The sequence below is a fragment of the Artibeus jamaicensis genome, unplaced genomic scaffold (genome assembly GCF_021234435.1).
Source record: "Artibeus jamaicensis isolate MK-2021 breed Jamaican fruit bat unplaced genomic scaffold, CSHL_Jam_final contig_467, whole genome shotgun sequence".
Taxonomy (NCBI): domain Eukaryota; kingdom Metazoa; phylum Chordata; class Mammalia; order Chiroptera; family Phyllostomidae; genus Artibeus; species Artibeus jamaicensis.
In genome coordinates, this window is record NW_026521845.1 from 1,779,891 (window position 1) to 1,807,617 (window position 27,727).

Below are 27,727 nucleotides of genomic sequence, written 5' to 3' on the forward strand. Positions count from 1 at the left end.
CTGTAGAAGCAGGCAGGAGACGAGTGTGTGCCAGGGGCTGGGGGTAGGGGCAGCCCGTGCGGGGTCTCTTTCTGGAGTGGGACGAAAAGTCCTAGACTGGTCGTGGTGACGGCAGCACAGCTCCGTGAGCAAGGCAGAAACCGTCGGACTGGATACTGTGAGTGGGGGAAGCTCGCAGCCTGGGATTCCCATCTGGAAGCCGACATGTTAAAATACCAACTGTGTCTGTAATCGAATACTGTGTGTGTGCATGGACACACGTACTACATATATGATGCACACACATGTTGTCATCGATGACGGGTGGCGAGATTATGGGCAATTTTATCTTTGTCATTAGGCTTTTCTGCACTTTTTAGGATTTGCTGACATAAACCCACGTCACTTTTGTAATCGAGAAATAAGCAATGGAAGCTCTTCAAAGTCTGTCCAATGTCAGCCCTGAAAAGCCGGTCAGGGCTGGGGGAGCAGGGAGCCCGGGGAGATGGGACCCAGGCGGGTGCTGTCCCAGGGCCCCTCCCAGGCGCCCGGCCCCGATGGGGGTGCGGGGTGGGGGGCACTCACTCTTCCGCAGCACGGCGTTTAAAACGTGTTCCAGCTCTTCCGCGGTCACCTCCAGGTCCTGTTGTTAAAGTGAGACAGTTGCTTTCCATGGCCCTCAGCAGTGAGTTTTTTTTAAATCCCGACCTTGATTTGGCTCAAGTGACAGACCGGCTCCCAGGAGCCTGCGGCAGGCCCGGATGAGTGTCCCCTGTGGCTGCAGCCAACTCATTTTCAGGGACCTGAGACCCAACCCAGAGAAGGCGGAGAAAACTGGGCCGGGGCCAGGCCAGGCCAGGCTGCTTCCCGGGCACCGAGGTGAAGCTCCCACGAGATTCTGACGCCAAAGGCCGTGTGGGTCTGAGCCCCCAGCTCCCTAAGTGCAGCAGCGCCCCGGGAACCCTGAACCGCCCACACTGGGGGGCCACCCCGGCCCCAGTTTGGTCGGGAGGAACTGGCAGTATGGCTCTTATTTTCAAATCCTCTAGGGTTGAACTTCAGAACCATGGACCTCGGGCGCTCCTTTAAATCCTGCTACATCTCAGCACCCACAGCCCTGAGGAGCTGGTTAGAAATGCAGAGTCCTAGGCCTGCCCCCAGGGAAGAACCTCAGATCCAGCCCAACGCCCTACCGAACTGAGGAGCCAAGCATCCCGTGTCCACCTGGCTGGTGGGAAGAGGAGAAAGGTGAGAGTTTGAATTCTCAGTCCCCCTTGCCATCCAAACCTGGATCTCTACTTATGGTACCTCTGTCCCTCCCCACAACCCCCCTCCCCTCCCGGGAGCTGGGCACTCGCTCACCAGGCCTGTCCTCCAGATGGGCCCGAGGCTGGGGCTTCCCCCACCCTGCCACCCTCACCTGCTGCCCGTCCCCCGCCCCCCTGCCTGCCTTGGTTTAGACAAAGCCCCACGGGTCCCCACATTTCTCCACCCCAGACCCTGGCCCCCAGGGCTGCCTGACTTGTCACGCCAGGCCGTGTCCCCCAGGTTTAGGTGTCTCTCTCTGACAATCCAGGTGCCCGGTCAGGGATGGGGAGCCAACGGAGTCATTAGCTTGTTGCCATGAACAGGCCCCCAGGCTACATGTATTTGTGGCCCCAATGGGGAGGCTTGACGGGGACGTGGAGGGGCAGTTGCTCGGAGGACGGAGGCCTGAGCAGGGACAGGGAAAACCCAGCAGGCCAGCTGAGTGACAGAGAGGTAGGGAATGGGGCTGAGAGCAAAGGACAGACTTTCTTCCTCCCTGGAGGCCCCTGCAGCCCTGGGGTTAAGGGACAAAACTCTGGATGCGTTTGTAATTTACCAGTGGCCAGAGCACCACCGTGAAGTGAAGCCGAGGGGAGAGAGGGCTGTGATTCCTGGGCAGAGTTCAGAGGAGCCGCCTCGGGAAGGCCCCCTGCACTGGTCCTCGTCCTGCGGGCGCCCCTGCTCCCTCCCCCGGCCGGGATGGGCGTGAGGGTGTGGCGGGAGGCTGTCTCTCGGGCTAGTCTCACCGTGTGACTAGCTCCCTCCCACACCTGGACACTCAGCCTCTGGGACGTGCTGCTGACTAACACCCCTGTCGCCAGGACCCTGGGCTGGGGGCACCGCGGCCTGGGCAGCCCCCGTGCACCTCACCTCCCCAGCGATGCGTTCGAACAGGGCCCTGAACTGCCGGTGCTCCTCGGTCTCCTGGTCCGGGGGAGTCGGCTTCGGGGGCTGCGAAGGACACAGAGGAGCTGGAGTGGAGCCACGGAACAGGCCCTGGCACCTGCGCTGTCGTAGAAAGAGACAGAAGGAAGAGGCCCGGGTGGGCGGGCAAGGAGAGGGGACCTCCCAGCCGGGTGACAAGGAGCTCGGAGTGGCCCTGTGGGCACACTAGCAGCACCCCACGATTCCTCGTGGGGGCTCCTTGGAAGGGCCTTTGGAAGGACTTGTCAGTGACTGCACAGAGGACAGCGCTGAAGGCAGCGGACACCTGACCGAGTTAGGACCCAGCCAGGGCTGTCTCTGCTCCCTGCGCTTGCTCTGTCTGCCGCCTCAACACCCTCGTCTGAATTGGCTGCCCAGTCACTGGCGCTGAGGGGCGCGTCTGAGAGGGGCAGGAGTCTGTTGCTAGCACCGGGCACGCAGCCGGGTGCATGGAAGGAGGAAAAAGCTCAGCAAGTCTTTGGGAAGTTTGTCTTGTTTTGTTTTGGGGGGCCCATGAGTAAGCCACAACCCAGAGAGGACAGCAAGGGCAGCAGGTGTCCCCCTAAGACCAGATGACTGCTACTTGGGGGGTGTCGGGCTGTTCCGGCTACACCAGCCCCTGCCCCCCAACACGCAACGCAGGGAAGGAGTAACATGTTCCCCCACATCCACAGCCATCCCATCGGCTGGCCTCTCTCATTTCCTTCTTATCAACTGCTTCTCTTTAATTGACTACATTTTAAAGTGTCCCCGTCCCCTCCGGAAACAGCAGCTGCCTCTCAGGGAGCAAGCAGCACCCAGCTCACCCCCAGCAGCTTCCTGCCGGGTGCCGCCCGGTCCTGCTGGGCAATGTGAAGGCAGGAGGGGTCTTGTTTTGCAGGAGGGGAGGATCGAGGGGCTTACCTGATCCCAGGTAACCACTCCCTGAACTTCTGAGTTTTGTGTGACGCTTTGGCTGCAAGGACAGGCTGCAGGACAGCCACCGAGCACCGCCCCCCCCAGAGTATCAAGAGAAGACTCACCTCAGGGAGCTCAAGGAGCACGTCCCCGTCCAGGTCCCTGCGGAGCAGAAAACAGGCTGACTCAGGGTGCATCAGCTTCCCCGTTAGGATCTGTGGCGCCAGAGGGTCCGGAGGTGCTGGCCGGTTCCGTCCCACCTGAGCCCCGCTTTGCAGTGTGTTGACTTTTCCCAGGGTCCGAGGAGCCCAGGCACCAGCCCTGCCCTCGGCACTCGGGGCCTTCCGCAGGAAAACAGGGCGGCGGCCTGGCCTCCCCTGCAGGAACACGCACGTTCTGGATTTCCGGGGGGAAAAGCTGAGCTGCAGCCATTCTGGTTTCCCGGGTGTGCTTTAACGGGGCATTTATGAAGAGTTATGTAGGACAGCAGCGTCCCAAAGTTCCCGGGAGCTGAGCAGTGTCACTGAGCTCCCCATACGCTCTCCGTTGCCAAAGGAGACCCGTGGTCATAGGAGACAGTCGTGGAGCCACTGAGGGTTAAACATTTGTGGGGGGATTTTAAAGATTATAGAGCAAACTGGGTGGAGATAAAACAGAGCGTGTCTGAAATGCCCCTTTCCAGGCAATAGATCCGTGACCCCACCGCGGGGTGGGCTGGGGCGTGTGTGTGGACGTGCTCTGCCTGCGGAAATTGCTGAAAACGCCTTTGTTCGCTGCTCACATGTTCAGGGGAACACAGTTATGGAAGGCAGGGATGCTGAGAGGATGAACAGGCTTCAGCCTTTGTCGATCCTGAAAACGTTTGGAGAATTCCAGTCTTGCAGAGCAAAACCTGGAGCATGCCCGGAGAAAGTCTGCTAGAAACTCGGAAGCAAGACCTGGCTGGTGCAGCTCAGTGGACTGAGTGCCGGCCTGCAAACCAAAGGGTCGCCGGCTCAATTCTCAGTCAAGGCACAGGTCTGGGTTGCAGGCCAGGTCCTGGGTGCCACGAGAGCGAGGGGGAACCACACACTGATGTTTCTCTCCCTCTCTTTCTCCCTCCCTCCCTCTCTAAAAATAAATAAATAAAATCTTAAAAAAAGAAACTCGAAGGGAGCACAAATAAGCAAACACTGGGACGGAGGTAGGGGGACCCTCCCGTGCTCCTCATCCCTTGAGCGCATGACAGCGCCAGCCAGAACGCTTTTATTGTGGGACGAGCTGATTCCGGGCTCAGTATCACAGCAGGTGAAAGTGCTTGTCCGTGAAGCGTGAGCGGGGAGTTAGCTCCGTCACGTGTCAGCTGCCTGCAGGGGCCGAGGACGGTGCGGGACCCACTGACCGGACAGGGAACACGGAGTGCAGGATTGCACAGCCTAGCGCTCTCTCTCTGGTTCTTGCCACCCACGGAAGTCGCCAATCTGCACGGACCCCCTCTGGGGTGCTTTCGTGGGCACAGATCCTGGGAAACGTGCTCAGCTTGTGCTAGTGTCTGGGAGAGGCTGGAGGACAATTTTCCAGCAGAGTTTGTAAAAATTAAAGACGCCATTGCTTCCATTTAGCTGATGAGAACATGCCACGCCTTTTGTGCTCAGCCTGGGAAACCCAACCAGACTTTGTAATCAGAAGTGTTCTGCATGCGCCGTCCATCCAGTTCCATCCCACCCAACGGAGGCTGACGCGCCCTGAGTCACCCAGGGCAGGCTGTGCAGCCACGGCCGTCTCTGTCGTGGTGGCTGAGGTTGTCCTTTGCTGGGCAGTGATCTGGCTCAAACACAGAATTAGTCGACTTCGCCATGCTCTGTGATCCCTGCAATGTCTGCCTGGGAAAAAGAAGCGGATTCTCCTATCTCGAACCATTTTGCCCCCTCCGCTACGAAGCAACCAATGGAGAATGGGCAGTAACGGGAATTCCTTTTTCCATAGAAGTACATGATACAAAGTAACTCTGTTAAGACACCCCCCAGGAGATGGAGTTGCCAGGTGTGTCCAATAGGAGGCAGAGTTGCTCCAAGTGGGGCTGCAAGAACATGTCATTCTCGAAACCTGCGACAGCTACCCCGTCACTGTGCACAGAACCCAGCCCAGCATCCCTACCTGTGGGGCCCCTTCCAGAAGCATCTGGGTAAAACGATCTGGAAAGTGAAGGGCCCAACCCGAGAGGACTTTGGTTTAATGACATTTAGGAGCTCCGAGAGCCCCCTCCTGGGAGCGGCTGGAGAGAGGAACTTTTCAATGGTTTGTTTGAAGGGAGGAGGTGTAGAACCAAGTGGAAATGGGCAGGGTGGGCTCACGGCCCCAGCGGTCTCCTCGTGGCCTCTCCAGGAATGAGCCATGGAGCGAGACGGATTCTTGCACCCGTTACTCACCGGGTGATGGCTTTCTTCTCCGAAAAGATCCTCAGGCAGAAATCGGCTTCCTGATGGGGCTCGAAGGTGCTGGGAATCAGGATGTACTCCCCAGGGGGCAGCTTGAACCTGTCCGAGACTTCTCTCAGGTTCACGAAGGTTTTGCTTCTGGCCTGGGAAGCGTGGTACCGGAAGAAGTCTTTGCTCAGGTGCTCCTCTTTGTCCGGGCACTGCAATGGGAAAGGTGCGGGCTGGGGCCGGGCCGCGGGCTCTGGGGTGTGGACCCGTGGAGGGTCTGAGAATTTCGAACCCAGAGGGCAAGCTCTGAGAGGCAGCTGGCCCCCGCCCACCTGGTAAATGGCGTAGCCGATGGTCAGCACGTCGGCGCCGAACCTCTTGAGCTTCCTTCGGTCCTTCTGCATCAGAGCCACAAGTATCGTGCACCCCTCCTGCCCCTCATCCTCCTCGGTCAGGGACAGCTTTATTTGTGGGTTGGTCCAAAAGGTATCTGCCGCGAGAAAAAGGCAGATCACTCTCCCCCCTTTTAGAGCGACGTGAAGGCCACACACACACAGACACAGACACCCCCCCCCCCCCACCAAGCAGCTCACCCCATCCTCCCAAACTGGGGCAGATAGTTTCTTCTCTCCCTGTTCCAGTCGCCCTCGTGCCCTACTTTCTGGACCCCACTGTGAGCGAGCAGCGTTTTTCTGCTCATTTCCACCTTCTTTGGAACCATGTGCCTTCTTGGGGGTCTGGTTGGTATGTTTGTGCCACCTGACTTTTCCCTTTGAGCATGTCAGGGGGGAGAGCGGGGCACCCGAAGCTGTGCCCGGTGCCTGCCCTGGGGCTTGTGCAGGTCGAGCAGAATCGGCCTCCCTCCCGGCTCCGAGGGCAAGTCCCGCTCTTGCCCCGGGAACTGGGACAAAGTGAGCCAGCCAGTCTCCAGGCAGGGTTGGTTCGAGGAATTCCCAACTAGAAGGACGTTGAGGACTTTGGTTTAATGACATTTAGGAGCTCTTGCTGTGACTATGAAGAAAGCCAGGCGCAGGAGGAAGTGAACAGAGGAAAGAGCGTGGAGCGGAGAATCACACACAGGCCGAAGGCTGCCCTGCTCCTCTGAACTTTGCGGTGACGCAGGACAACGGCCCTTTTCACGGCAGGACAAGCGTGCACTGTGTTTTCCACCACTTGTGGAAAATGACCCCAGTGGTAAAACTACGGTGTTTCCCGAGCCATTCCCACCCAGCTTGCTCCCAGGTCTCCTCAGCCCTCTGTCCGGCTCACGCCTGACATCCTACTACCCAACCCCGCCCGCAGCCAGGGTTTCTCTGGGGTCCTGGCCCTGACCCACTGCCGTCCCCAGGTTGGACAGGGAGAGTGGCGGGCAGGCTACCCACCCAGGAAGTTGCGGCAGCCCCCGGCCGTGGAGCCCCGCACCCAGCTTCCTTGGTGGACGGTGACCTCCCACCGGTGCGCAGCCCCGTCCTCCAGGGCGTTGGGCGTGAGGTTGCAGACCTCCACTTTGTCAAAATGGGCCGCGAAGTCGTCGAAAGCCATCCTGCAGGAAGCAGAGGGACTCGATGCAGCGGTGACGGCGATGGCGTGACGCCGTCACCAACACGCTCATCTGGCTACGGTGTCCGCCCCGTCCTCCCGGAGTGGAGACCGCAGGTGTGGGGAGACCAAAAATGCACCAAAAAAGTTAGGAAAAGGATTAGAAAAGTAATTTTTAAAAAGGTAAAAATGTAGGTTGATTATCTAAGTGCTACAGAGTCAGGGAAGTTCGGTGAAGCAGGAGGGTGCAGGGCGGGTGCCAACAGGGAGTCAGTGCATTAGGGGGAGGCCTCGCTGACCAGGTGTGGAGACCGAGGACGTTCGTCTGCACGGGGCCTCCCGCAGCGGGTTCCTCCTTTCGGCCAGGTTCGAGGGACACAGGTGGGCTTTCTTCTGCAAGTCTGGCTCTTTTCATGTAACTCACTCACCCAGAGCCTCTGTACCCCAAATTTAAGGTCAGTTTGTCTCTAATGTCCAATTTCACAGCTTGTCCATCTCTCAAATACTCTGCTGGGTTTCCACAATTTTTTCTACTTTCCACTCATGGTTCCTGAGGCAGAGATGGCAAAGCCTGCCCCCCAGAACAGGGCTGGGGACGGCACCCCGCCCCCTCCGCCTAAGGGGAGAGGTGAGCAGTGATGTGTCACCTCTGGGTCAAGGCTTTTAGGAAGTGGAGATGTCTTCTCCAATCTCCCCCTTTCCCCCCCTGCTGCTGGCTTCCTGTGGATGACACTGTGACCCCAGGGACAGCAGAGCCACACAGTGAGAAGAGCTTGGGTCCCTGAATCACCGCCTGGAGGCGGCTACCACAGAATAAGAGTGGCCTCCTGGACCGTGACAACCAGTGAGAGGCCAGCTGGATTGCATTTGTGTCTTCATACATTTTGAGCCTATTTGTTACAGCAGCTGGTGTTACCCTAGGTCCTTGAGGTATGGAGCCACCGTAGCAGTTCTAAATAGGTGATACCCGCTTAGCCATTGGGCAGGAGGTAGGAAGGAAATATTGGAGCTGGAGAACAGACATCCATGCTGTGGATGGTGAAATAATTGCTAAATCTGTTATCTGTAAACACATGAAGACAGAGCAGGTAAGTGCCCCCAGGGCTGTGCTCTGGGGATAGAATGGAAAAAGCTGAAATATTCAGGCTGCCGGTTTTCGCTACTTGTATTTAATATGGTGTCACAAGAAAGAGACAATCTTAGGCAGAAATAGGCTGGTGTAAGCATGTGACGGTAAAGACAGCCAGAGGTCGGAGAGTGCGGCCCGGCAGGGTCGGAAGAGCCCGCGGTTTCTGGACCCCACGGGAAGAAAGAACTAAGATTAAAAAACACCTTCTGGAACAAAGGCCCACTAACCATTTCTTGTTTAACTTGAGCAAAATAGTATCAGAGGTGTAGAAACACGGAACAGACTGACAGCTGTCGGGGGTGGGGCGAAGGTTGGGCTCGGCTGAAAGAAGGGGAAGGGGGCAGAGGAAGAACATCTCTGCACTTGACCCAGAGCTCGAAGAAGTGGGGGCCACTGGGACAACTGTAAAACAATACAGTGTAATCTTTTGGAAACAATAAATTTAAAAAATGTTCTCATTGAACGAAGAGTTTCAGTCTAGATTAGGCATAGTTCCTTCTCACTCAGGTCTCTGTTTTTGGACTGTCTCCAGGAAACCGCTCTCCAGGGTCCCTGTCCCCAAGGTGGGTGTGCAGGGAGAAGCCTGTGAACCCCGGGCCACGGGCCTTCACACTCCCCGTGCAAAGTCGGAGGGCTCAGGGAGGGGTGCTGGAGGCCCTGCCCCTCATCCTCTGGATCACTGCAGGTCCCTGAGACCCCAATAAGCCTGGAGGTGGGGTGAGCTCCCCAAAGCATAACAGATTACGTTCTCTGCCAACCTGGGTGCATAGAAGGAGTTTGAGACAGAATTGTTTGATTTACACTGGTAAATAACAGGAAGGAAGGAAGGAAGGAAGGAAGGGAGGGAGGGAGGGAGGGAAGGCTCCTTGTACCCGAGGGCCATGGGACGCACTCACTCAGGGGGGGTCAACATGGAAATGGACACAGAGGCAGCACTGTACCAGAACTCTCCGTCGTCAAGAGCGGTGTGATGCAGGCGCTGTTGCTCAGCTGGGCTGACTGCACGCCACTCGGGGGAGCTGGGAGCAAACACAGTCAGTGTCAGGGTCAAGTGCAGCAGCCAAACCTCAGCAGCTTCAGGTGGAGGAGTGGCCCCACCCTGGGAGCCACGTGTGTGTTTGGAGGGAACAGATCCGGGTCAGTGGCTACTAACTGGGCCCCAGAGATGTGCTGGGGACCCTCAGGCTGGCCGGCCGCTGATGGGGAAAGGCCCTTAAGACCACTGTCCCCCCCCCCCCCCCCCCGCATGGACCACGATCACAGGACCGTCACAGTGCAGCACAGAGAGCCCGACTGGACCTGCCCAGGGGGTTGAAAGGCGTGGCCTGGAGCACGGGTCTGACCCCTCCTCTTTGTTCATAAGCTGACCCTTTGAGAAGTGATAATAATGCCTTATGCTCACCCACACTGGGGGTTTAGTGTGCCAAGTACCCCCTTTGCCTGGCTCTCTAGGCAGCCAGCGAGGGTTCACACCCGCCCTGTGGACTAGAGGGCTCAGGCGAGCAGCCCCCAAGTCCACTGTGTCTCTGCGACCCCACGATGGCCCCCACACGGGTCAGACCGAGTCATTGGCACTGTGGTGCCGTAGCCACTGTGGCTGCCTCACCCCGCTCCCCCCAACCCGCAGATCTTGACCTGAGGTGGGGCTGCTGGGGAGGAACATCTTTCCGGGGTGTGGAAGGCCCCCACCGGGGCGAGTGCCCTCACTGACAGCAACTTCGTCACAGCAAATTAAAGGGAAGCACTAAGAATCGTCCTTGAGAACCAAGTCGGACAGCCAGGGGGACCTGAGGGCCGAGGTCAGGTGCCGGGAGGCAGGACAGGGCCCTGGATAAGAGGGCTGTGGGCAAACGAACGGCTCCTTCTTCGACCCCTACCCAGGCCAGCCTGGCCCCAGGACCCGTGAACACCCAGAGGGGCGATCCGCCAGAGGGAGGGGACGGGGACCGACCTGTCGCTCCAGGACCCACTCCACTCCACCTGGCCCCACGGGTTCCGCACTCGGATGAGCTTGGTTCTCCGGCCTCGAAAGTTTACCTGGAAGAGAAAGCACCGGACTACTGTGGAATGGAAAGTTGGTCTCCGAGCTCCAGCAGGGCCTGGCGCTGCCGAGAGCCCCGTGACTACGGCAACATGCCGGAGACATGTCCAAACTCATCACTTCTTCACGGGCCCTGGGAACTTTCTAATTCCTGTTGAACCGAATGGCTTGTGTTACCAGCGATGTTATATTGATCCCCCCGGGCTGACGATGCTGAATCCGGGAAACAAAGTAGAATTGTGGTTAGTGAGGAATTAGTCCACACGAATCTTCAAACGAATGAGTTTTCTCTCTAGACTCGTCTCTCCCTAGAGATGGGGCCAGGTCTTACTGGTCTGTGTGTCCTCAGCACCCAGCACAGTGACTGGAGAGCTTGCAGGAACTGTTAGTCACGTGCACACAATGGCATTTCAGTCACTGACGAACCGAGCACAGCAGGTGGCCCACCGGAGGGCCGAGGTGTGCAGCAGCCCGTCCCACCCAGGTTGCTGTGAGGGCGCTCGCTCTGCGCTGTTCGTCCAGCAGTGACAGTGCCGCACCGCACACCCCTCAGAACGGCTCTCGCTGAGAACGCAGCGGAGTGCTCAGAAGGTCGGCGTCTCAGGGCTGTACTGCATTTCCTCCAGCCTCAGCACCTCACTCACAGACCAGGGACCAGAACATGAACGCACACTGGGAATTCACGCAGCAATAAGCAAAAGTCACTTCCCAGCTCTCTAACTCCCATTAGGCCCCCCAATCAGGGGTGACGGGGGTCTCTGCTGTGCAGAAGGAGAACCCTTGAGCTGGAGAAAGAAGACGCGTCTGCTGTGACTTCTGCCCTGCTCTGCAGCAGCGAAGGGACGGGTGCCCTGTGCAGAGATTCTGGAGGGAGGAGGGTGGACGAAATGCACCAGCTGCCGGACACCCGACTCTCAGAATGCGTGGCCTCGTGTGCGTGGTGCCAGTTGTATTTTCACGAGAAAGCATCCTTTGTCAGTGCGCCCTCTCGGGTGCACCGTTCCGGGGGGTCACGAAGGAAGACAAGCAGGGTGGGTGACATCCTTGCAGGTGGAGAGAAAAAAAGTGCACTTGGACAGAGCGTCGCAGGAGATGGAGAGTTTCTTTGGTTACTTGGAAGAGTATTTAGGTCTAATGTTAAAAATCACAGCCTCCTCCAATGAGTGACCAGCGAGGCCTGGGGAGAAGGTGGAGGAGAGGAGCCGACGCTAAATCCTAAATGCCCCGGTGGGGGGGGGGGCATCACCCACCTCGACCGCTCTGCTCAGGGTCCCGGTGCGGTGATGAGGGTGCTTCCTGCTGCACGCTTCATTCCCACTCACGTGGAGAGTGATCGAAGCGTGGGCAGCGACAGGCAGAGGCCGCAGTGCCTGTGCCCGCCACACACTGGTCTGAGACTTGTCTGCAGACTGAGTGCACCACCACCGGCCCTGGGACTCGCTGGACTGGAGCCCGAGGGGGTGCAGCGGCGGCTTCTTGTCTTCCTCCCTGTCCTGCGCCCTGCTCGTTCCCACGTGTCCCACAAGGGGCTCCCTTCCAAACCTGAGCCCTCACCAGGTGGGCCCCACCCCAGACAATAGCTGTGGGGAAGAGTCCCCGTGATGACTGGTTGCACGTGTCCACCTGACTGGGTCGAGGGGACCCCGGTGTTTGGTCATACACGATTCCGGGTGCATCTGTGAGGGCGTTTTAGGGTGAGGTTAGCATTTGGTTCGGTGCAGCGGACGGCCGTCCCACTGTCGCTGGGGCCTGTGCCACCAGCTGAAGGTCAGAATGGAAGAAAAAAGTGGAGAAAGGAAGAATTTGTGCTCTCTACCTGAGGGCAGGCTGGGACTTTGGTGCCCTTCTACCGTTGCACTTGGCCTTACAGCGTCGCTTCTCCTGGTTCTCGGGCCTTTCTTTGCACTTGGACTAGAACTACACTACCAGCTTGCCAGCTAACAGATGGCAGGTCACAGGACTTCTCAGCCTCCATGAGCACGGGAGCCAACTCCTCATGATAAATCTCAATCTCTAGGTCCATTTCTCGGTCTCTCTGTTTCTCTGTCTGTCTGTCTCTCTCTACCTCTGTCTGTCCGTTTCTCTGTCTGTCTGTCTCTCTCTACCTCTAGCCCTGTCTCCTATTGGTCCTGACTCTTACAGGACTGGGACTGGGGAAGGACATACAAATCCAAGACCAGGCTCTCACACAGGTGAAGCGAGTCTGGCGCTGTGATGGAGGCGCACGCTTCTCTCCTGCCCGCCTCGCTGTTCTGCGCCCCGGCCTGGCTCTTTCAATGGGCCCTGCTCTGCAACACCTAGAAGTGGGCTTGAGCCGTCTGTCACTAAGTGAGCACAGGGGACAGGCATTGCTGAGTCCGTCCTTGTGCCCTGTCCACAGGGGTTCACGTCACCTACCTGGTCAATTCCCGTCACAGTGTAGGCGTGGCCCTTAATAAGACCAAAAGGCGTTCGGGCTTCTGATTCTGCGGAGTTTCTGATCTAAAACACACAAGAGCAGCGTTGGTCCCATCGGGTAAGTCAGGCCCGTGCTTCCCCACCAGATGGCGCTCCAGGCCCACCGGGCCTCTCCGGTGCCCCGAGGGGAGGGCCCTGTGCCCAGGGCATGTGCACTGGGCACACGGGACACGCCGAGGTGGTCAGCAGTGACATCCGGCAACGCCCTTCCAGGTGAGGAGACCCCCAGCAATCAGTTTCCTCTTCCGCCTCCAAACACAACGACTTGGCCGGCCCGTCACGGGGCAGCACGCGAGAGAAGCGCCATCGCACACACCAGGGGGCGGCAGGAAGCCCAGGACGGCGTTCTGTGCGGCTCCATGTCACACGCGCGCAGGGAGGAAACAAACTGTTTACCAGCAGGAACGAAGGCCCAAGAGGAAACAGAAAACTCGCGTAGGTTTCAGAAACACACGAGGTAAAATCATCCATGTGCGTGTACCTATAAAAACTCTTAAAAGGCTGTTAGGTTTCTCTCTGCCGACGTGTTTTTTCATGATAGAGGAAGCAAAATAAACAGGTTCCTAGGAAGTATACAGGAAGGTCCAGTGTAGTGACGCCAAGCCGACCCGCCCCTGTTTGTGCCTGTGTGTGCACGTGCCCATTTGTGGGAGCCAGGGGGAGGGCGAGGGCCTGGGTCAGGCCGCGTGGGGCGGGGGTGGGGGAGAGGCGGCGATGTGCCCACAGGGCAATCTCAGGGTCGTTCCCCCTGATACAGCGAGTACACCTTACCTTCGCAATGTGAAAAACGTCACAGAAAAGCTTTTGTCTTAATTAAATAAACATTTACTTAAAATGAATACCCCCTCCCCCCATTGAAAGTCATGCCCCCCCCCCCCCCCCCCGGCATGCGGCCAGGGCACCTGGCTCAGACCGCTGGCCCTGGCCGCACGCAGCCCAGTGCCCGAGCAGGAGGCACTTACATCAATGGAGCAGCCCACCAGGGAGCCCCTCTTCAAGGCCTTCTCCAGAATCTCACAGAAGTTCTCCGGAGCCTCTCTAGTTGCGAAGGTCTCTGCCACGCCCCCGGTGAAGTCCTCCATGGCCTCGATGGTGCTGCCTCCCTTCAGAGCCTCGTAGCTCCCGTTCAGCCTGCAGGGACGCGGGAGAGCGTGGGAACTGCGGCCGGGAACAGCGCGGCCACCAGGTGGCGCCCCCAGCCAGTCTTTCCCCAACTCTCCGCCGCAAAGCCCAGGCCGCGGGCTGCGGAGGGAGGGTGGGATGGGAAGTGGGGATAGGGATCGAGTTCGCTCGGAGCTCCACAGAAACAAGACGCCCCGAGCGCGCCTCGAAGACAGCAGCGCGGTGTGTTGGTGAAGAGCATGGACTCTGGCCCCCGACTGGATGCAGGTTCGAGTTCCAGCCCCACCACTTAAAAGCGCAGTAATCTTGGGCAACTCGCTTCCCTAATTTACAGAACAACCGGACGGCTGTATTCTCCCTCCCAGGGCTGCTGTGAGGTTTAAATGAGAGTCTCTCTCTCTGCTCACAGACACCAGGGCTCAACCGCGCAGACAGAATGGACGAATGTTCTCTGTACGACCTTACTAGGCCAGCACCTCTCTCCTCTCGCTTCAGTGAGCCGGCCTCATAGACTGGGAACACGGCTAGGTGCTGTCAGGCTGCGTCTCCTCCCCGTACCCCTCCTGCCCCCAGATGCCTGTTCTGTGCTGTGGGGTCCGTGGGTCTGAGAAATGCATGGTGTCGGGCGCTCCCAATTCCAGTATCTGGCAGAATAGTTTCCCTGCCCTAAAGGAATCTCCCGGGCTCCCCCTGCTCACCCCTCCCTCCCTCCCCGGAGCTCCTGGCAACCGCTGATCATGGTTTCCAGAGTTGTCTCCATGGTTTCCATTCTGTCTCCATAGTTTTCCTTTCCAGATGTCACAGAGTTGGAATCATACAGTAGGTGGCCTTCTCAGTTGGCGTCTGTCACTTAGTAAATGTGCATTTAAGATTCTTATCTGTCTTTTCATGGCTCGATAGCTCATTTCTTGGTATCACTGAATAGTATTTCGTTGTCTGGATGGGCCACGGTTTGTCTATCCCTTTGTTTACTGAAGGACCTCTTGCTGACTTCTAATTCTGGATGATGACGAATAAATCTGCTCTAAACGTCTGTGTGACGGCTGTTATGTGGACACAACTCTTAACCTGACTCATTTGCCAAGGAGTGCAGTGGCTGGATGATTTGGGAAGACTGTATTTAGCTTTCGAAGAAACCATCAAGGTGTCTGCCAAGATGGCAGAGCCATTCTGCACCCTCGGCAGCAATGAATGGGGGCTCCCATTATCCCACACCCTTGTCCACTCCGTGCTGCAGGCGTGTGTTGATGTTTGCTTTAATTTGCAGTTTCCCAATGACATCGAATACCTTTCCACGATCTCATTGGCCGTTTGTCCATCCCTTTGGGTGAGGTGTCCTCCCCGCCATGTTGACCACTTTTAATGATTGAAAAATAAACACAGATTTTTCTCTGTAGGAAAGCGGTTCTCTTCTCTCTGAGGCCTTACCCTTCACATCCCGCTGACTCCCACTAGCTGGAGTCCCTGGCCCACCTTTCCCACAACGATTTCCCAGTATTAGCCTCACTGAGAAGGAAGCTGGGCCGACCCAGCCCCGGGCACCACCAGAGCAGCCCTTGGAGAGGATCCTGTGGAAGAGAGTCCTCCCCGAGGGCAGAGCCAAAGCTGGGAGCCTCCCTCTGTGGCCGGAAGGAGTGCCCCCTTGGCCCGCCTCAAGCCTGTCCTGTGTCACTGAGGGCACCACAGAGCCAGGAGAGGCAGGGGGCAAAGGAGCCCCTCTGGGGCTTCTCCAAGGCCTCACATTCTGTCCTGTCGACTTCAGGGTGAGCAGAACCCAGCGAGCAGAACCTCATTTCATTTTAGGCACTGCGTGCCCCACCCGGAGGCAGAGGCCTGGAGCTCTTCCTCGTTCCTGTCTCTGAAGACGGGACTCCCCAGTTTGAACATCTCGGGGAGCTGAGAGGGACCCTCCCCCACCACGGGCAGGGGGAGCCCTGCTGCCGTCTGAGCACAGAACTCCGGCTGCTGTGGCTTTCCCCTGACCTCCAGCCACCGAGGGTAATGAGGCCAAGAATGGGGGGCCTTGTTTGCATTTCTGCAAGGCACCTGGGCTGTCAGATCTGTAGAGACAGAAAGTGGAAGGGCCGGCTGGGGCCGGGGGTGAGGCATGAGCGTGTAAGGGGTGCAGACTGGTAGCTCTGCCGCCTGAAACCATTGCAGAGACGGAAGGCGGTGACGGTCGCACGGCAGTGTGAATGCACCTAACAATGGTCAAAAGGGTGCATTTTAGCACAATTTTTTAATGGAAAGAAAGGAGCATTCTGAGAGGAAAATGATGTGATGCCTGTCCACGGGGTAGCAGCCCGGAGGACTGAGCCGCGGTGGCGGGGTCTGGCAGGGGGCCGGGAGGACCAGGTGTTCTCAGCCCACCCGCATTCCCCTCTGCTCGCCTCCCAGCTCTGCCCACGGCCGCATTTGTGACCCAGGAGAGGAGGGGACCGTGTGGCACCGCTGTGCAGGAGGCTGGGCACACCGATGCCTCGACAGGAAAGTCGCTCGTTCCCCACCTCCAGCCCCGAGGGAGCCACACCTGTAACCCCCAGCTCGGTCTTCCCTCCACAGAAAGCGCATGAGAGGCACAAGGGGGGGGGGTGCAGAGCGGTTCGCGCTGGCACCCGCGCTCACGGGGCGGGGCGGTACTCACTTGGCGTAGGCTTTCTCCAGCAAGGCGCTCCAGAACTCGTTGTGGTCGGCGGAGTGGAGGAAGATCAGGCGGTCCCTGAAGGTGGGCAGTCGGTCATCCACCACCACGTCCAGCCACTCACTGTGCTGCCAGAACTGGGGCGGGGGGAAATTAGGGGGAGTCACACGCAGGCCCCGCCCTATTTGCAAATGCGCATCACTTTGCTTTTCCTCCGAGGGACCAAACCGCCCTGAGGGTCCCGAGGGGACGTCACATGTGGGCTCTGTGGGCTCCGTGATGGGACCCCCTGGATGGGGTGAGGGCATCTGCCCCTGCCCCTGACATTGGCTCAAAGACTTGGTGCGGACCCCTCACAGCCAGCGGAAGCAGGACGGCGGCACGTGGACACTGCACGGCGTCCTGATGGGCCCTTTCTTTATCAAACCCGGACCGGCAGGGCTTGGTCCGGTCCCCCCGCGCACGCACACACAGGCCCCGTCTCAGCCGCCCCTGCATCTGCGTTCCCTCCTTGCTCGGAGGTGGAGCCTCCATCCTGGTGTTCTGCCCGTTCTCCTTCAGAGAGAGGCCGTGCTGAGACAGACGGGCCCTCGCGCCAGGCTCAGACTGGAGGGGAGTGTGTGCACACACGGGTGCGTGTGCATGTGTGCTGACGTGCTACACACGTGCGTTTGTACAGGGGACAGGCAGGGCTCTGCCCTCTACAGGGCCCAGCAGATGACGTCTCTGCTCCTCTGTGTTCAGTCTCTAAGCTCACTCAGGTCTCCACGTCTGCATTTCCTCCAGAAGGAGACTCTCAGTTTATGAGAAAGAATCTGGTGCCCAACAGGTAGCGGAGTTTTAGGCCACATATGCCTGAAGCACAAGGACCCCTGATCCTCCCTTAACATCGGACCTCCAGGTTTGCCAAAACGTCAGTGTCAGCTTTGCTGCCGGCTTCTGAGAGGACTGGCCTTGTCCAGCACGTGCGGAGGTCGCCCATGACAAGTGTGCCCTTTGGGATGCCGCTGTCACCCAGCCAGGGTGGCTTTCCTTCAGGGCTTCCCAGCAGCCAAGGACGTCCCTGGCGTCACGCTGGACCCCGAGAGGCACGGCCACGGCCAGGCCCCACTTACCTGGAAGTGGAATATGCCGGCATAGCCGGGGCCAAAGCTCTGATCTTGGGGGACGACTCTCGCCAGCGCTTTTTCGTTAAGTGTGAGGGAGGCGACGGCGGCCAGCAGCCAGCAGTCACCTGCAAGACACAAGTTGGAAACCGTGGTTTTGGCTGCTCACCCCTAGGGAATGGGGAAGACGGGGGCGTGCTGGGAGGGGCCGCGTCTGTAGCGCGGGAAGAGAGCGGACAGGTGCCAGCAGATACCTGGGGCCTCCCCTCTGCCCCCCTTCCTGCTCTCCTGCCCCAGTCCTCGGGCACAGCTGTCCCTGCCACGGCGGTGTCGTGGCCCATGCTGACTCGGCTGTCAGACTATGCTCCATAAGCATCGTCTGTGTGACGTTCTGTGACGCCCGGTCCAGAGGACCAAGGCTCAGACTTCAGTGTCAGCGTGGCCTGGTGGTAGGTATCGCAGCCCCCGGGCCCCTCAGAAACAGCCCCTGCGGTGCCTGGGGACACGTTTCCGGGACCGCCCCCCCGCCCAGGCTCGGTCATAGGTAATGGTAGCTCCGGGATCCACTGGCTTTCAGTGACTGTGGGGTTTCGAGACTTGTGGATTAGTCATGCACTGATTTCTTCAGTTGTCTGTTTGTGTTAGCACACAATGACAGGGCAAGGCAAACGCGAGTCAGATCTCAGACAGTATCTTGTGTGTGTCATTCCCGGCTCCCACAGGAAGGCCCGGGCCACTCCAGGGTCACTGGGCTCCAATCCTGGAGCAGCTGAGCCCCTGGTGGGGTGGGGAAGGAGGAGCTGAAGTGGTGGCCGAGCGGGTCCCCCAGCCCCACTCCCGGTGCTGCTCCCGCTGTGGCCACAGCTCAGAGGCCGGGCCCCACTGGCCCCCGCGGGGCCCTCTGCCCAGACTGTCACCAGGTGCTCCCTCTGCTCCCACTTACCGAGCTCCCCCTGGCAGATGTCCGTCCTGGTGGCCCCTCCAAGAATGAATTCTGGATTTTTCACTATTTCCTGGAAGAATGGGATTATTATTCAAGGAGGGCCCACCATGGGGAGGCGCAGGGTCCCTCTTCTTTCTCAGAGCAGAGGGCTGTTTCCTGGTATTGGGTTTTCTTGCCTGCGGGTGGGGGGCCACGAGGAGGTGAAAGGTGGCCGCAGCTCTGTACCCCACAATCCCAGGCCTTCTGCGGTAGATCACCTCCCTGGGGAGAGGTCCTGCCTTCTGAGCCCCTCAGCTCAGTCCTGCGGCCAAAGCAGGATGTCACCAGGCCCTGAGGCTTCCCTGGCCACTCAGGCCCTGGGTCAGGTGTCAGGTGCCCCGGGTTCAAATCCCAGCTCCCCATTTATGTGCCTCTGTGGGCTCCAAACGCATGTCAGAGGGAGTCACACATACAGCTTGGTGCCCGGGCTTAAACACAAGTCCCCACTCAGGCTACCCAGCTTCCTCCTTTTTCAAAATATGCATTTAACTATAGTTTTTTAAGTATAGTTTTTAAGTATATCTATACCGTAGTGACAGATATGTACATATATGCCTCATATAATTTACCAAATGCATTAGGTACATTTTATTATATATTATACACAATCAGTCATGTCTATTATGTGTATATAATAAAATCATTCGTCTACATGAATACATAGATTAGATAGAAGGATAAGTATAAAACATCAACATGAAAGCATTTAAAAGCAATTGTACAAAATTACATATTCTCTCCACCGTTCGAGACACCAGGCTCCGTCCCTGGCACAGACCATAGCGAAGAACAAGAGAGAAAGTCCCTGCCAAGTGGGACTTAGGGGATCAGGCCCTAGGCCAGCGGAGGGACACGCAGGTTCCGGAGGGGTGAGGGCCAGGTCAGAGAAGGGCGGAGTGGGCGGGGCTGGTATAGTGGGCGTGGTCAGGGGCCCGGGGAGGCGGCCTAAGGGGAGGCGGCCAGTTGTTTGGGGAGTCCCGCGAAGGTCCAGCAAGAGGCCGTCTGGCCATGGTGGGTGCCCGATCATTTCAACTGGGTCGGAATGCAGAGTGAGGAAAGGACTTTCCTACCCATTTCCAGAAACTGGGGACGGAAGCTGCACCCCCCAATCCCCCCGCCACTCCGTGTATGTGGACGAGGCCTGGGGAGGGTTCTGCCCTGAACTGCTGCTTCCCCTGTGGTCTGCGCCCAGAGAATCAGGAGTAGGGTGGTGGTGGCGAGTTCTCTGGAGGACAGGGGCTTCCCCAGGACCAGGCTCCAGTGTGCAACGACGCGCCCCCTTTGCAGGCTGCAGGGCGTTCAGCCACATGGAGGTGGGCTCCTGGGCATCTGTCTGCAAGGGGAGCACTGAGGTGGGGCTGTCGGTTCTTAACAGGTCCCAGTAGACTCAGCCAGGAGAGTTTACGGAGAACGCCAGTGCTCCGGGCACCACGGAGCCAGGTCTGGCAGAGGTCCCCCGAGATCCCAGTACGCAGCCCCTTGCCTTCCAGCCAGGGAATCTGGGGTCCTGTTACTACCTCACCCAGTCTCCAGCACTGTGGGGCGGGTGGCAGGGGGTCGGGGGGGCAGCTCTTTCTCAGGGAGCCTGTGCAGAGCTCTCCCACCAATGCAGTGCAGAAAGGGGGTGCTCTCTCCTTGCTGACCTCGGCTCCCAGGGGTGCTGCGGAGGCTTCGACCGGCCCAGGGGACGGTGCGAGGCAGGCATGTGTGAGGTCCCAGCAGCGGCCCCTGGGCGGGCAGAGGCTCTGGGTAGGTCACCCACCTCCTCCAGGTTTTGCTCTCCTCTCTCATGTGATGCACAGGCCACCCTCCTCCAACTTGGACTTCCTGGGCCCCTCCCAGAATCTGTACGGGAGCCTCTGCCCCAAAGGGCACCCAGAGGTCCCCACAGCCCCCCAGCCCACTCCAGGGCCTGAACAAGTGATACTCGCACTGCCGTGGCTACTCAGCCGGGATGTAAACCGGGCTCTGGGGCTGGTGACCACCACCCCCCACAAGCCCATGCCAGGCTCAGCCTCCCCAGCTGTGGACGAAGCAGACCCCCCTCCTTCTGCCTCACTGCCCTCCCCCCCCACCTTCTGCGGGCCTGGCTGGCCACCTGCACTGCAGTGGTCACGGCCTCCCAGCTCCCAGCTCCCAGTGGGCTGTCTTTATCCCGGAGAGTTTTATCACACAGCATCCAACGGTGGGTGGGCGGGGGAAAATGGGAAAGGAGAGGACTAGCAACTCTTGCCCGGCGAACACAGATTACCTGTCAGGTGTCCACCGGCAAGGCCCTGGACGTGTGGGGACGCCCTGTCTGCCCGGCATTTGCATGACACAGAGCATGCGTGTGCCCATCGGGCATTCTGTGCTCGTGTGTGCTGGAGGCGGCTGTGCTGTGTGCTAGGCATGTGTGACCTGTGTAGGCCTGTGGGACCCCTGTGCCCACCCGTGTGTCCCATGAGGTTGCCTGTGTGCCCAGGCCCTGCATACATGTGCAGGCCCATGAGAATGTCTGATCATGTGAAATGCTATGCTGGGGCTTGAGGTCAGGGGTCACCTGAAACGGCAGCCCCGGGACGGGAAGATCAGAGGGGTCTTGACAAACCCAACGGGAGCCCAGCCTGCAGCTGGGTACCTGGAGCGGGGCGGGCCTGGGCGCCACCAAGCGGTGCTCCTGGGGACCGAGGACCCAGCAGCGTCCAGGTCCTGGAAAGGGGGCTTTCAGGGCCTGCTCTGTTCAGGTTTCGCACCGTCCTCCAGGGCTGAGCCCAGCACAGACGTCTCTCCCAGTGATTTATTCCACAGGGGAAAAGGCGCGTTTCCAAAGCGATGGGGCAGCTGCTCCCAGCTGCTGACAGCTGTGCGCTGGTCCTGGCGGGGACTCGGGGGTGTCTCAGGGCGGCCGACAGCCTCTGGGGGCGAGCCTGCCATGCTGGGAGGTCACGGCCACGCGCTGTGGTGCACGCAGGAGGCTGGCGGGGGGCCACAGGAGCATGACTGGGTGTGTGGGGCTGAGGCTGAGAAGTGAGGGAGGGGTTGCAGGGAAGACAGCAGATGGTTTCAGGCAGACAGCACGGTTGGGAGAAAACCAAGGCCAAGGCACTGTGAGCGGAGCAAGTCAGCCTGCTGGCCCAGGAGGGCAGGCCATGGGTGGACTGCCCCTCCCCCACCTGTCTGTTGACCCTCCATCAGGCTGGGAAAGACACTGGTCCCAGACCAGCTCCACTCACTCAGACCCAAGGCCTCACTATGAGGCTTGACGGAGACCACGCCCACTGGGGGTGGACCTCACCTTTCCCAGCGAGCCGGTCACCACACCCCTGCGGCAGGTTGCCGGGCACCCACCGCAGTGACTCCTGGCCCTCCTGGCTGCCCCTTGCCCTGTGATGTGCCCCTGAGCTTTCTGGTTCCGGGTGCTCTTGCATGCCACCGCCCTGACGCCAAGCACAGCTGTGTTTGACAAGAAGGTGGTGCTGGGCGGGCACCGTGCCCGCGTCTCACTGGGCGGCCCACAGCTGCTGCGGGAACTCACCGCAGACACGTGTTGAACCGCAAAGCAGACAGCGCTCCAGCCACAGGCCTGGGGGCGGTGGGGAGGGCCCTGTGTCCCCCAGCCAGCGACCTGGAGGTCCATCCTGCAAGTGGAGCCTCAGTCCCCAGGCCCACACCTTGCTCCCAGACCCCAGCAGTCTGTGAGGTACAATGCAAAGCCCCCACATGCCCCCGACTCCCTCAACAAGAAACAGAGCTGAGTGCCTGGGAAGCAGCTGAGGCTGTCCGGCCGCGGTCTTGGAGAAACTCCAGTTTTGGCAAAGACAGGGAACTGCAGGCTGCGGGCTGGTCCTCGGAGCCAGGGACCGGCGGTGTGGAAGGCAAGGGTGGGGGCCCCTGGACCGGAGGGGGCTGGGGTTGGTTTACGGACACAGGTGGGCCTGTCGGCCCTCTGCAGAGTACTCGAGGGGCCCTCCCAGCTGCAGAGCGACTGTGTGCTCGGCTGAGCCTTCCTGGGGCCACCCCACACCCCGTGGCTCTTTCTGCCTGATCCTGGCCCTTCCCTGCCCCAGGCGTTGATCCTAAGAGCTCCCTGACAGATGAAAAGAGCATCGGGTGCCCCACAGGCTAATTTTGTCTGGGGTCGGAGAGATGCTCATCTCACTGTAAGAGGTGCTGCGTCTTGGGGGCAGAGGTGGCTTTTGTCGGCCTGGAAGAACATAAGCAGGAGGCTGGGAATGGCTGCCCAGGTGGGGCACACCCCTGCCTGCTCTGCCACAGTCACATTGTGCGTCCGGCCAACGCGGTGGCGTCCCCACTCCATCAGGAAGCTGTGTGTTAGTGACTGAGGTGACCAGCACCCCTGGGCTGCCACGTCCCAGCCCCATGTGCTCCTCCGAGTCCGGTCTGCTCTCGGGGACATAACGGTGCCCAGTTCTCAGGGTTGTTTGAATTAAGGGAGATAATCCTGGTCAACAGCAGATGTTCCCCTGGCTGTAGTGACTGTTGGCTGTTGCCTTGGTGACTGTAGGCTGTTACCAGCCTTTTGAAAGAGCTGGATGGTGCACACAGCTGAGGGCGCAGTGGGGCTCACAGAACGGGACTGAGAGGAGGAAGAGCACAGGCGGCTGCACAGACTTTCCCGCTAAAACAGCATCGGTGCTGAGACAGGGACCACAGGGCACTGGCCGTGCAGGGAGGCCACTGAGCAGGGGTCCAAGGTTCCCAGCAGAGAAAGGCCTTCCAGGCCAAGGTGGCATGCCAGCCGAACAGGACCGGCTGCCGTGAGAGCGGAGACCAGGGGGACGCGGCACCGGCCCAGGCCAGCCGGCAGCAGGGGGAGCCCCGCCTTATTGCTAGGCAACGCCAAGCCCCGTGGGCGTGCTGGGGAGGGGGCATGAGCCCCGGAGGCAGGTAGAGAAGACTGGAGGCAGGGAGACCAGGCAGCAGGGAAGAAGCTACTGGGACTTCTCAGAAGGAAGGCTTAGCCGTCCTGAGATAGCCTTGGCAGACAGGAAAGCACCAGAGAACCCGCAGCAGCTTACGTGTGGACCAGGGCGGGACGGCATGCAGGTGAGCACACGTACACAGACGCATGCGCAAAATGCATGCACACACGTGCTCACACACGCACACACAGCTGCCAACAGGAACTAGCAATAAAACGCTCATGAGGCATCGATAACTGTGTGTCCTCTGGGCCGGGCCTGAGAGCCCAGAGGTGTTTGTGTCCAATGTTGGTGGTATTTGAATGTAGGGAGACAGGGAGGAGACAGACATGACGAACCCTGGTCTCACATGTAAGATGAGACCCGGGGTTGATGACGATGAAGAAAATGATGATGATGGCGGCACCAGTGAGAGGAGTAGAGTAATAGCCATGATTTACTAAGAACACCCGTGAACTGGACTTTGGGCCCACCTTGGCCATCGCTGACCCACTCGGCAGGTGAGGAGACTGAGGCTCGGGCAGTGCAGTGACGTGACCGCAGTCACGGGCACCTCGGTGGCAGGGCGGGAGCACACGCAGCCTCACCTCTGGGTCCCGAACTCTCAGCGCTCTCCTATCCCCACGGGACGGCTCCCAGGCCGGCCCCCACCCCGAAGGAATGCGAGCCCTCGCGCCAGGCAGAGGCTGGGCCCTGACTAAGCCAGCGCGACAAAGATCGACTCCTCGTCCCGGGCACCAGCTGGTGTCCCTTGGGACCTCCAGACTGTCCGGTGGGGCGGCGTGACGATGGCTCCCTCCCAGGAAGGGGGACTCGTGGTTTGGGGAAAGAACCCCCTCCCTGGTTTTCTCCCCATCACACCTGTGCTGGGCACCTGCTGACTGAGCGTCTGCTCCACAGAGCACGCAAGTGGGGCCAGAGGCTCCGAGTACCTTGCATGGGTCACCCCAGCCTTAGCACCCATGGGGAGGTGGGGGTGGTTCTGAAATGCCCCCCCCCCCCCGCCATCTCTGCAAGTCTCCTGAGACCTGCCCTGGAGGAAGCTTTGACCCTGGCTCCCTTACCGCTCCCACAGCACCCTCTCTGACTCTGGTCCAGCTTCTGTGGGACTCAGAGAGCTGGGGGAGGGACTCAGGCAGAGGCCCTGGGTGCCATCCCCGCCCCCCTATTGCTGGTGTGTGTCCCCTGCACCTTATTCCTGCCGCAAACTGCACAGCATCTCCATAGTAGCCTCAGCAGGTGAGCTCAAATCAGGTGTGCACAGTCGCCCTCCAGCCCCTCCCCTCCTTGCTGCCCTCTCCCCAGATCCACACCCTACCCCACCCCTCACCCTGCACTCACCCCTGGTCGTTTCCACACGAAGGGGATCTGGGGCCTCTCGCTGTAGAACAGAGAGGAGCTGTTGGCTGGGAAGTCAGCATCCTCAAACAGGATGCCCTTCCGCAGGCACTCCTGCCTCAGCTGCTCGAAGGTCTGCCTGGAGGAGTGGGTGCTGCGGGCGTCCCTGGGAGCCGGGGGCTCCTGGGGCCCCGCGGCCCGGTAGAGGTAAGGCATGGCTGCTACCCGGCCAGCGAGCTCGGGTCGGCGATGAATGGGAAGGAGGGAGATGCCAGTGCCAGTCAGGGGCACCTGGGCTGAGCGGCGCTCGGCTGGACCTATTTGCCCGGGAACCTCCCTGTAGACAGAGATGGGACACGCCCTGAAGGCAAACTGTAGAGAGAGCCTGGTGCCCTCCCAGGGCGCCTGCAGACCCACAGGGGCTGGGAGGCTGGGCCGTCCCCAGCAGAGGCAGACTCAGCAGGAGAGAGGGTTGCTTCCAGGGAAAGAGGGCAAGGGCAAGGGCAAGAACCAACCCCTCCCCACACACACCCTGCACCAGGTCCGGGAGGTGGTAGCCACGACCGGCTTCGCCCTGGGGAGAGTGCACGTCTTCAGTCGAGTTTGGCAGTTTGGTAGTTGGAGGGGAGTTTATCGACGGTATACATCGTGGGGACGCAGACTTCTCCTGTAAAGAACCTGGTAGTAAATGTATTCGGCTTTTGTGGGCCCTGCAGCCCATGTTGCCACCACTCGGCTGTCTGCTGGTGGTGTCCAAGTGGCCCCGAGTGCCATGCACATGAACTCCTGTGGCTGCGTGCCCACAGGGCTGGGATTGGTCCCACTGAACTTTGGTGGCTCTGACCCCTGATGTGGGGAACTGATGGCCCCTGGGTCTGCAATGCCAGGTTGTCCCTCTGCTCCAGGAATAAGATACAGCGCTGTGCCTCAAAGCCAGTGAGGGAGGGTCCCCATCCTGGGGCGGGCAGGCAGGAGCATTCAGAGAAGTCTCTGTCACTTGTTTAAGGAGGGAGTCCTGCAGGCCAGCAGTGACATTGTCAACCTCTCCCACAGAGTGGCGGGAGGCCCCCAGGTCCGCGGGTCCCCTGCCCTCTGCAAGCAGCTCTCCAAGGGCAGGCGTTATTGATCCCCTGTCTGATCACCGACCCTCCGCCCCAGAGTGCCTCTGGCTCTGGGTTTTGTTGAGATGATAAGCACACGGCCCATTATCCAAGGGGTTTTAAGTTAAATTCTTCTCTGGAAGTCTCAGAGAGGACTTCAGGGTTTTCCATCTCGGGGACCCACAGGGTTCTGCCCAGACATAGGGATGGTTCATATTCATGAAATGTTATAAAATACACGCAGTATAAAAGTTACCACCTTGATTTTTAAGTGTGGCACTCAGTGGATCCGGGTCCGTTCAGAATGGAGCGCATCCATCACCACCCCTCTCCGGAACGCTTCGCCTTTGCAAACTGAGCTCTGTCCCCATTAAACACCAACTCCCCTGGCCGCCCCTCACCCCCGGTCCCGGCCCACCAGCCCTCCTCCAGGGACCTCCTGGAAGTGGAGTCGCGTACTGCGTGTGCCCTTTGTGACTGGCACATCTCACTCAGCACAAGGTCCTGAAGGTCCAGTCCTGTTGTAGCGTGTGTCGGAATTCCCTTCCCTTTTTTTGTAGCTGGAAGGGTGATAATAGTATATATTACAGGAACAGCGTTTCTTGTATATTTTATAAGGCTTTATTTATTTATTTTTACAGAGCAGGGAGGGAGGAAGAAAGGGAGAAAAACATCAATCACCTGCCCCGACTGGAGATCGACCCCGCAACATTTTGGCGCACAGGACGATGTTCCAGCCAACTCAGCCACCCAGTCCGGGCTGAAGTCGCTTACTTTTCATTTAAATTGGTCCGTGTGGGGCCCATAGAGAGTCGGAGACATGGCCTGTGAGCGCAGAGCAGCAGTCACAGCTGGAGACTATTTGGGTGCCATCAGGCTCCTGTGACTCAGGGAGGGAGGGAGAGAGAGGGAGGGAGAGAGAGGAGGCCAAAGGGCCTCGGGGAACCCGGGGGGGGGTGCAGCCAGTGAGGAAACTGCAGTAGGCAGAGGCCCAGGCTCCGGGTCAGGCCAGAGGGTCAGGGCGCCTTTGCATTTCTGTCACCAGGCCTTTCTGGAAGTGACCTCAGCTGGTGTCTGCATGAAGCTCACAGCACCCAAAGCTCCATTCCAAACACAGCAGGTGAAGTCACTGAACCCTCACAACAACTGGGAGAAAGGAGATTTTCTACTGGCGATGGCAGGGAATATAAAAACGCACCAGCTATGTTCCCTGACCCCGATGAAAGAGCATGTGACGGATAAATAATGCCTGTGCTGACGGTGATGCCGGGCAAACAGCGCCCGCTGCCCTCCCTCTGATGGCCTCGCACCCCGAGAGGGAGAAGGAACACAGAGCAGCAGGCACGAAGTGGTGGGAAGGTGTTGAAAGGGCTCAGTACGCAGCAGCATCTCCGAGCTGCTGCTGGTTCTGCCTTCGTGTGGGTAATTGATTGCGCCTCCAGCCGGGTGTAACGCCCCCGAAGGCTGGAGAACTGCCTGCACCGCGTGTCTCCCAGCACACCTAGGCCAGGGCCTTACACGGAGTAGGTGCTCAATAATTATCCAGAAAGATGAGAATGATGGGGGGTCCCTGAGGAGGAGCTAGACTCGTCATTTTTTCACGCAGACATCGTGCCTTTGGGGGATAGATCTTTGGACTTCAGACATTCTCCTTAGTTGTTTACTTAGGGTTTCTACTTCATCTCGAGCCTGTATTGGTTATTCACATTTTTCTAGGGAATTGCCACGTCACTTAAATTTTCACACTTCGTGGCACAGAGCTGTGTGCGGTCCACTCCCTCCGTTCTCTCATGTCCTCTGTGACTGTAGTCTGTTTACATACGCTTGATAAATA

At 59.1% G+C, this 27,727-nt stretch overlaps 1 protein-coding gene across 6 annotated transcripts in view; it reads right to left on the reverse strand.

The window, feature by feature from the left end:
• CAPN9 (calpain 9) overlaps nucleotides 1-25,009 on the reverse strand; it is a 33,650-nt gene extending 8,641 nt beyond the window's left edge. For 4 of the 6 annotated variants that reach the window (XR_008392066.1, XR_008392065.1, XM_053667323.1 and 1 more), the window contains exons 1-14: nucleotides 24,797-25,009; nucleotides 18,492-18,561; nucleotides 17,558-17,676; nucleotides 16,446-16,579; nucleotides 13,642-13,810; nucleotides 12,620-12,703; nucleotides 10,133-10,218; nucleotides 9,123-9,200; nucleotides 6,896-7,056; nucleotides 5,846-6,003; nucleotides 5,517-5,725; nucleotides 3,234-3,270; nucleotides 2,158-2,238; nucleotides 565-622 (exon numbers count right to left, since the gene is read on the reverse strand). Coding sequence is in view for 4 of the 6 variants with exons in the window: in XM_053667323.1 (XP_053523298.1) it covers nucleotides 565-622; nucleotides 2,158-2,238; nucleotides 3,234-3,270; nucleotides 5,517-5,725; nucleotides 5,846-6,003; nucleotides 6,896-7,056; nucleotides 9,123-9,200; nucleotides 10,133-10,218; nucleotides 12,620-12,703; nucleotides 13,642-13,810; nucleotides 16,446-16,579; nucleotides 17,558-17,676; nucleotides 18,492-18,561; nucleotides 24,797-25,009 (1,657 nt within the window). In the remaining 2 variants the exon portion in view is untranslated. Of the gene's footprint in view, nucleotides 1-7; nucleotides 193-564; nucleotides 623-2,157; nucleotides 2,239-3,233; nucleotides 3,271-3,306; nucleotides 4,967-5,516; nucleotides 5,726-5,845; nucleotides 6,004-6,895; nucleotides 7,057-9,122; nucleotides 9,201-10,132; nucleotides 10,219-12,619; nucleotides 12,704-13,641; nucleotides 13,811-16,445; nucleotides 16,580-17,557; nucleotides 17,677-18,491; nucleotides 18,562-24,796 lie in introns of those variants that run through there. The other 2 variants (XM_053667325.1, XM_053667324.1) reach the window with 2 other exon arrangements.
• Between the last annotated feature and the right edge of the window lie 2,718 nt (nucleotides 25,010-27,727).